The 8912-nt window shown below is 38.9% G+C and overlaps 1 protein-coding gene across 1 annotated transcript; it reads right to left on the reverse strand.

Moving 5' to 3' along the window:
* Positions 1–276: 276 nt before the first annotated feature.
* On the reverse strand, positions 277–6067 carry meiob (meiosis specific with OB-fold). Its single transcript, XM_020642533.3, has 14 exons — positions 5904–6067; positions 5616–5733; positions 5326–5383; positions 5028–5159; positions 4826–4898; positions 4466–4661; positions 3109–3209; positions 2828–2880; positions 2544–2639; positions 2290–2382; positions 1277–1421; positions 970–1156; positions 784–870; positions 277–705 (listed from the first exon to the last, which is right to left on the reverse strand). Exons 2-14 carry the CDS (start codon positions 5670–5672, stop codon positions 592–594), a joined length of 1392 nt encoding a protein of 463 aa, XP_020498189.2. The 5' UTR covers positions 5673–5733; positions 5904–6067; the 3' UTR covers positions 277–591.
* Between the last annotated feature and the right edge of the window lie 2845 nt (positions 6068–8912).

Consider the following 8912-nt stretch of genomic DNA (forward strand, 5'->3'; position numbering starts at 1 on the left):
AGAACATTTTTATTGTCTTTGAGTCAATAATACTGACACGGGATCCCCGCACTTAAGAGCAGCAGAGGAACTAATTATTTAAAAAAAAAAATCAAAACATTTTCCAACACCCATGCAGCACTCCACACATCTGCTTTTTGACAATGCACCAACAAAGTTTGTACTCATATTAAAAAATACTTTCATGTTTGAGATATTTATGTCCAAGATAAATGTAACAGCTGTCACTTTAATCAAACCCAAATCTTACCATACTTATGAGCAGGTGTGTAACAACCTTGCAGCTTATTCAAATGTCCTGTGATGTCACAAGATCGATTTGACACAACAAAGTGACAAAATTCATATTTTATCATTATTTTATTCAACAGTTGTTTCAGGCAGTAAAGCAAATAGCACATTCTTTAATAATCATGTAACTTAAATTGATAAGTTGATTTAATAAATAAATAAGTTAAATAAATACATAAATAGTGCAGAGACCACTCATAGCTCAAATGTATAACTGAACATTATAACTAGCTCTTCAGAGCAGTATCACAGGTAAAGCAGCTTACTGCAACACCTGTGCAGTAAGAGCGTGTTGTCAAATCACAGCGGCTGCAGCAGGGCCGTCATGTGCTGTTTCACCTCTCCTGGGTCAGCCAGAGAACAGGCCAGGACCATCCCTCTCATCCCAGACTTCAATTTAGAGGAGGGGATAATCTACAACATTTAAAATATTTTAGCCATATGATTTGCTTCTTATGCTTTTAGAGCACACAGAATGAAAAGCTGCAGTACCTTGACATGTATTTTGCACCTCTCCAAAAGAAACTTCCACTTCATTGTGGTCCGCTCGTCATCAGTCAAACTGGTAAACTCCTCAGTCTGCAACAGATGAGGTGAAAATGCTGTTTGTCTAACTTAAGTCACACATGCTACATGTTCAGAGTGTGCTTGAAGTTAGTTCTATAAGGGGGAACTGACCGTGCAGCCGAGCACTTTTTCTGTGACAGGGCTGCGGAGGGGGCAGGCGTGCAGAGTACCGGTGTGGTCGGTAAAGTCTACCAGCAGGTCAAAGCCTGTGGAGGCTGAAAAGACCTGATCCCTCCCCGGACATAGCTGGTTGGTGCAGCTCTGTGCGTCGTCTGTCACCTGAAACTTACAGCTGGAGCTGAAACAACAGAGAGAACAGACTAGAAGAAAACCTGAATCAGAATTGAAAGAAAAAAGAAAAACAGCTTTCATCTTTGAATACATCCTTTTTTCCCCCTCTATTCTGGTGTGAACTCACCAGCGTGTCTTGATGACTTTTGAAACAGAGGAGTCGAGGTCCAGCTTGGAGATGAAGCTGTATGTAATACCAAAGAAAGGCTCAGGAGTCTCCTGGGCCTTCTGCTTCAGCTGGCTCACTGTGTACACGTCAGTAATGGAGTCCACTGCAGAGACAAGAACAGCACCACATATTCATAACAGCTGTCTTCTCCAGGCAGGGACACTGACATGGTGTATACATGTATACCACATATCTACTTTACTGTCATCAAATCCCATAATAACCCAAACAATCAGAGGAAATAGCCAAAACTCTTTTACAACTTTTAGATTTTGACTGGTTCTCTGCCACAAGCTCCACATTGTCCTGCAAAGTAAGAAACATTACTTTGCAGGAGTAGAAAGTGTTTTTGTCAGGGTTTTTTTTCATCTGCATTTTTTTTCACATTGACAATATTTTAGGGTTTGACTTATTTTAACATGCTAGTATGTGCAGCAGTGTAGCTGATTGTGTTTACATGCACACACGTGTCCTGGCTAGGACGATGTTTCTGAAGTGTCCTGATTATTTCTTGGGCATGTAAACATCACATCCTAGTGTCAGAAATCTGGAAACATCTCGACCTTGTTTAGAGAATCCTGACTAGCTGCTAACAGTTCTCGTATTAAACCAGGACACTGTGGCAAGTTGAACCCTTATCTAGGTTTCTGAGCATGCTCTGTTTGTAAAGAATAAAGTCACTGTGATGTAAAGAACCTCTTAAATGACTTCAATCTGGATATTATATCATGACTTATCGTCACAGGGATATAAATGATCCTGTTTCTTATTCTTATCAGTAATAAAACGGGGAAACTGATAAGCACATAAACGTGCTCAGTCGTAGGTTTTTAATACGAGGTACTTTTTGGGTAATTGTGGTTTTCCTCCACTGTGAGATTTGTTAGAGTCAAAGGAAGGAAATTATTGGATAAATAATAATATTGTGAGCCAAAACATGTGAATGCGGTGCATTGTTCACTGCAACCTACCAGGTACATCTTCTGGCTTCTCATCTTGATCCAGAGCCCCAGAATCGGACACTTCCTTAGCGTAGCTGAACAGCAGGCTGGCTTCTCTCGTGTCTGCGAGTAGATTATGATTGACGGAGACAGAAACAAATACTCAACAAAACTCTACTTGAACAGCAGGAGGATATTTTCTCTCTTAACACCTTTACTGTTTCACTAGCTTTGAAAGTTGTATCAGATCCTACATTGTTATGAGTGGTGCCGTCATGTCTTACCAGGATTGACAGTGATAATGGTTTTGGAGTTAACGGTTGCCGTCATGCCGTTGCGAAAGCTGTCAAAGCTAATCTTTGCGTCGGCGATGAAGAGAACTTTGAACGAAGAATAAAAAGTTAAAACAACAGAAAGTAATCTGTAACACAAACACAGAGTTAAATCTCAGATATCCCCCTCCATGTTTCTCCTCAGTGCTGTATGCTAATGCGACATGACAGGCTGGAATAACTTTTAAATAAAGATTCATTTTGTGGCTGAGAATGAGCCACAGCTGTTAACCTACCCGTCTCCTTCGGTATCAGCGTCTGGACGAGCTGAATGGCTTCTCTGTCCCAGCTGTGAGGGGAACGGAGGTCAGGGAGTGGGAGTGTGGTGAAAAAAAAAAAACACACACATGGAGTTCAGCAGGTTAATTTAAAGCTTCATGTCAGCAGAGAAAATTTGTGGTAACTTAAAGATACACGGCAGTGATCCAAAGGCCAAATGAGCTGGAATATGGCAGCGAAGCAAACATCAGTTATAAATCTTTATTCATTTTCCAAATTAGTAACGAGTGTGACACACCAGATGAGAGGGAAGGAGGAGACGGAGTCGTCGAAGAGCTTCACTTCCAGGCGCTGCCCTTTGCGTCCGTCTGAAGTGGTGAACTGCTTCAGCTCTCCGATCTGAAAACATAAACACAATCATATAAAGTTCCAATCAAAACATCTTTCCTTACAGTGAGAAATGCAGTAACATAAAGTGCACACTCCGGCCTCTCTATGAACTCTCGTCTCTTTAGCTGTAATGGTAGGCAGGAACTTTCCAAGCAAACAAGCATACCACCATGTAAACACACACACAGACCAAACGGACACAATGTCGTCTGTGTGGAAAGGTATACGATATAAAACGATATGCTTCATTTTCAGACTTCTTTAAACATCACAGGTATTTGCTCAGTGTTCACACTCATTGTTAAAAAAACAACCCACCTCATACTTATCAGGCCTCAGTGACACACGGAACATTTTTATCATGTTTTGCCAATTTAGTCAGACTTACCGTGGTTGAGAAGACCACAAGCTAAGCAGTTAATGAAAAGAAAAAGTGGAATGATTTTTCTCTCTAATGAGTTTGTTAATTTTCCTCTTGGACAAACAACTTTTAAAAGTCAGATCGAAACATTTCTCTACCAGCTGGAACCACAACTGACCGAACAATGGCTACATACTTGGTTGACCGTTGGCCCACCGAGATTCCCCCAGCAGGACTCAACTCATTTTGTTTTTAAAGACTCAGTTGATCACATAAATATATTTTACATTTTTATAATGAGTGACTGATGTAATACAGTGCAGGAAACGAACAGAGGGTCAGCAGCTGCATTTAAACAGTCTATGTAAGTCCCTATAGATCAAAGTGCCGGCACCATTAATGTGCATTTTAGTTTAATGGTAACAAAACATCAGCACTCCAGCCAAAAGAAAAAAGGTTTAAGTTCAGATTTAACATATGATAAAACATTTTAGTTTATCGTGAGATGTGCAGGTAAATTGATTCTGTTCACCTAAGCTATTTTAATTTTCTTCCTGCTAAGCTAAGCTCATTATGAGATATCATTACAGTTTATTATAACACACACGAGAGTGATGTTGTATCTATATCTTTACAAGAACACGATAAAATTTGTTTCCCAAAATTTTTGAACTATTTTTTAAAAGACTTTTTACTAAGTTTGCAAACTTTGTCATAACTTTAGATTTTATTTACTGGAAAGAAACACTGGGAAACGTAGGGGATAACATAAATTGACAGGTAGACAGATATGTGGGTGACAAAACAAGATATGTTAAATAGTCTTAACTCTAAAATGAATTCTTAAACCCATTAAAGTGTGTATGTTTTCAAAGGTGAACTTTTCCTTTACGACAATCCTTACCGACTTCAATGCAGCCAGTATATTTATCGCCATGCCGTCCAGCTTCTGCCCGTTGGCCACAATGTCTCCAAGAGAGTAAAAATCTCCAGAGTCCTTCACTGGCAGGTGGATCAGAGGAAGCAGCCTGTCGATGGTGTCCACTTCAGCACACAGACGTACCTGAGAGTGAGCCTCAGACACCAGCAGCCTGTAGAGGCTGAAACAGCAGCTCCAGTATATCATCAATGCACATTACACACTTTGACATCATATTCTACACAGCATCACTGCTTTTTAACCTCACGTCTCTACAGGTATCTCCAAGCACAGCAGGGTTAGGATGAATTTTCAGAAACATCTGTATATAAAATTGAGAATTACCTTGGTGTTGTAGGACAGAATTTGTCCCCTTTCTCAGGATCTTTGTTGGTAACCAAAGGATTCTCAATGACAACTGGGGAACATTTTGAAGAAAATATGTACATGGACAGTAAATGTAGCCCTAATTTAGCATTGCATTAAAAATCTGTATATTTTCTTTTGTCTTAAAGGCTTGGGGAAACTTTGAGAGTGACTTCCTCACCGCACTCTCCGATGCTGAAGCTGTTGGAGAGCCCGATGATGTATGCATCGTGTCCCCAGGCGGTCACATTAATGAAGAAGTCAGGTGAGTCCTGAACAGTGAAGCTAAATGTGTATCTCTCTTCACCAATATCTGAAATTCAGTCGTACATGTTTGGTAAAGTTTAATGGAGAGAAAATCTCAGAGAAGGGTTGTTAGTTCATAAATCGTCCAGATGAGGGCGCTGGTGTACAAGTCACTAAGGTGCAGTGTTGTTAGGAGAGTTTGTCTCAAAATAACCAATTTTAAACATACTTACTTTTTCTGTCAGGAAAGCTTTTTACATCACTTTTCCCTATGATTATACCTGCCAATTTCTGAAAGAAAAAAAAAACATTATAAGGACAATACAGAATACAGGCTTTAAAATTAATTCAAGACACACACCATGTTTTATTAGGGCACAAAATAATTTTAATAAAGTTATACCTCAACAATATAAGATACCGATTTTGACGTAAGGACTTTTGCATTAAGGAAAAAATATTCGCAACATTTAAATGTAAAAGATATTCCTGTAATTGGCTAAAAAAAATCATGTGAACTCACCGGATGAGAGAAGTTGGGATGCAGCTCAGAGATGGCGATGTAGGTTTGAGCAGCCATTCTGTTAGTTCATAACTTTTCTTCAGGCCAATATTTGTCCCTCTGTTTAACATGTAATTTTCTGCAAAATGAGGTAAATTAAATAAATAAAACAGTTAATATTTCAGGTTTTCAGTCTCCTTTATAAAACTTCCGAACTTCCGACTTTACATGATTCCTAAGACAGTTTAAAACTGAAACACAATGTTTTGTTTGGGTTAAATAGTTAGCTCGCTCACTCCTTCAACTTACCAAATATTCTCCGGAGGGATTTTATTCGTATTTGTTGTTGATTATAAAAGCTTAATATCAGCTATATTTAAGGTATTTAATTTTCAAAACCAGTCATACTTTAACCTGGTTCTGTTTAGTCATCTCAACTTTTACTCCTTTTACTGCTTTTCGCGGTTAAACTGTTTCCCGCGAAACATCTGCGGAATCAGATGATGCCTTCAAGTGCAGTCAGAAATATGAATATCTCGATTATTGTTTATTTGATAAGAAGAAAAATGCAGTTACCCCCCAAAGTTTCATTTTGCAGTAGCATAAAACAACACTCATCTTTACAATTACTTAATTACTAAAGTCTTACTTCAATTTATTCCTTAGTCACTTATTTATTGCATTGTCCCTGCTGGTGTTCCCTCAATGACCAAGATATTTATCAAATCAAATCAACTTTATTTATACAGCACTTTAAACACAACATTGATTCATCCAAAGTTCTGAACATTGCAGAAACAAAGCATTAAAAAGTAACAGACAAGAATAACAACAATTAAAAAAAACGGGTTACTGAACATTAAAAGCAATTGAGAAAAATGTGTTTTAAGGCGAGTTTTAGAAACACCAATAGTGGGAGAGAGACGGATGTCTGGGGGCAAAGAGTTCCATAGTTTCGGTCCTGCAATAGAAAAAGCCCGATCCCCATTGCACCTTGTCCTGGATTTAGGCAGTGACAGAAGGTTTTGTGCTGATGACCTAAGATCTCTCACCGGTTTATATGGGGATAGGAGTTCTGAGAGGTAGGCGGGGGCAAGTCCATTTAATGCCTTAAACACAGTCAGAAGTATTTTAAAATCAATCCTGAGCTTGACTGGCAGCCAGTGGCAAGAACTGGGGTTGATATGATCTCACCCCAGTGAGAACATTAGTTCATTAGTTCTCACTGGGGAACTAACTAGCAAATGTTTTCCCACTAAACATTTATTCCAGCTAATCTACCAGACAAAAATCATAATGGATGCAGTCTTATTTGGTTGGAACTGTCGATGTGTGTTTCAAAGAAATAGTCAGAATAGATGTTTGTCGACATTACAGTGTGACCTGTAAAAACTGAACATTAACTGAACTGACTCCTGATTATTAAGAATATTTAAATAATGTTGCGCATGCAGCTATAATAAGTTCAAATCTGTATATTGAAACAAGGCTGTGATGGAAATAGATCTCCGTTTAATAATGTTTTGGTTGGCATTATTTTTGATGCTGTGTGAAGGAAGAAATCTACAATGTCAACACACATCCAGTCCAGGAAAACATCTGTACAGCTGAGACACATATTGCATTTGTACACTACAAATAATTCCTTCAATATCCCTGCACCTCAGACTTTGACATGACCTTAATAATCCGTCCCAGTCGTCATTCATAGCGAGGGATTTGTTTCTCAGACAGCTTTTCTGAGATGAGCCTGACAGTTTCCTGTTTTGTTCTGATGGCACAAAGCTTACTCTGATACATGGTAGTGCCTGATACACCACATGCAGGAGTCTAACAGTAAACCCTCATTTAGCTCCCACACAGTGACAAATCCTCTCGGTCAGGCATTTGGATCTCATCCTTGTGATTTTCAGGCATTAATATGTCTGTTGATATGATTCTACGCAATGTGCTCCTACAGCTGATAAAAACAGTGGCAGCCATAACACAACCTAACAAAGATAGCATACAGTGGGGTTATTCCACGGCAGACATCAGGGTGTGTAAAATGTTCAATCGATGTATTGATGGACTTTGTATAATGTTGTATAATGGGAAACATGACTGATTAAATGCATTTTACTATACACACAAGATTGATTAGTTATTTGCACCAGTGGCTGGTTATTCAAATGAAACAAAAATCTTAAATTCTAATTTCATTAGCTGTTTCTGACTACAGTTTGTGAGTCCATTAATCACAGAACAAATGTAAAGCATCATCAGATAAATCTTACTTTTGCTTCACTGATTTATCCATAATGAGTTCATGGCTGCTGTTAAGACGTCATCAATCATACTCCGATCCGAGACTCAGTTTGATTTTTAGAAGTGATTTAAATAACATATTTAGAAATCTTAACGATGAGAAGTCAGAAGGTGTTGCTTGTTGCTTATGTGTCGTGATTTTATTCACAGTATATTCTGCAGGGCTGCAGGAAGGTGATGTGATTGGGTGGCCTCACTGCTGCAGGTCGGCTCCCATGAGGCCCTGCAGCTGTCTGACCACTCCTCGTCTATAAATCCGTCATCTCTCTTAACGGTGTGTAGCCTCTGTGTTTGTGTTACTTTTTGTACATCTGAATGTACAGGCTTCGGCAATGTTTGTAGATTCTATGTTGGCTTTAGGGTTTTTTAGTGAGGCTGTGACATGCTACAACGCCTAGAAGTGTACACTAGCCCACCTTCACTCTAGGTGGCCTTATAGAATGTTTCAGCTCCAAGTCAAGCTAGGTTATAACCAGGAGTGAAAGTAGTTTTAAATTGTTGCTGGTTCTACCACCACAACCTTCTCATCTCTTCTTATTGCTCATCTCTCCTCGGCTTCATGCATCCTTGGAAAAATCGTTGAAAAAATGTGTAATAATTGTATGAAGCAGAAAGAAATTAGAAACACAAAAGTCGAACATCCCAGAACAACAAATCAAACACACCCTTTCACAGGTGCTATATTTAGGAAGAAAAGAAAGACGCGCATGCACAGTTGTGTACCGTCACACAGAGTGACAGAACAATCCCTCATTGTCACCTCACACACAGCTGTCTGTGAGGCGCTGTTTGTGTTGTTGGAATAAATCAGAATATCATTAAACATCACATCTTATTCTGCAGTCACTGGTGGAAGGACTTCATGTTTGAAAAACACATAACTCATTACTTTCTGTGATGTAGCCAGCGGTTTATTCCTTTGCACAAACTCCACAAAAAGTAGTGCTAGGCTATAAGGTTTTCTTTTTTTTAGCTATTAAAGCTTTGAATGCTTTTATTTTAGAGACAGGA

This window comes from Labrus bergylta, chromosome 21 (assembly GCF_963930695.1).
Source record: "Labrus bergylta chromosome 21, fLabBer1.1, whole genome shotgun sequence".
Classification (NCBI taxonomy): domain Eukaryota; kingdom Metazoa; phylum Chordata; class Actinopteri; order Labriformes; family Labridae; genus Labrus; species Labrus bergylta.

What these genes read in the sequence shown, in the direction of transcription:
- meiob (XM_020642533.3), bottom strand. Translation starts at nt 5,672, where the DNA reads ATGGCTGCTCAAACCTACATCGCCATCTCTGAGCTGCATCCCAACTTC. An exon ending in TTCTGTCCTACAACACCAAG is followed by an intron (nt 4,662 to 4,825) that starts GTAATTCTCAAT and finishes CTGCTGTTTCAG; the next exon opens with CCTCTACAGGCTGCTGGTGT. An exon ending in GAAGCCAGAAGATGTACCTG is followed by an intron (nt 1,422 to 2,289) that starts GTAGGTTGCAGT and finishes TTGTCTCTGCAG; the next exon opens with TGGACTCCATTACTGACGTG.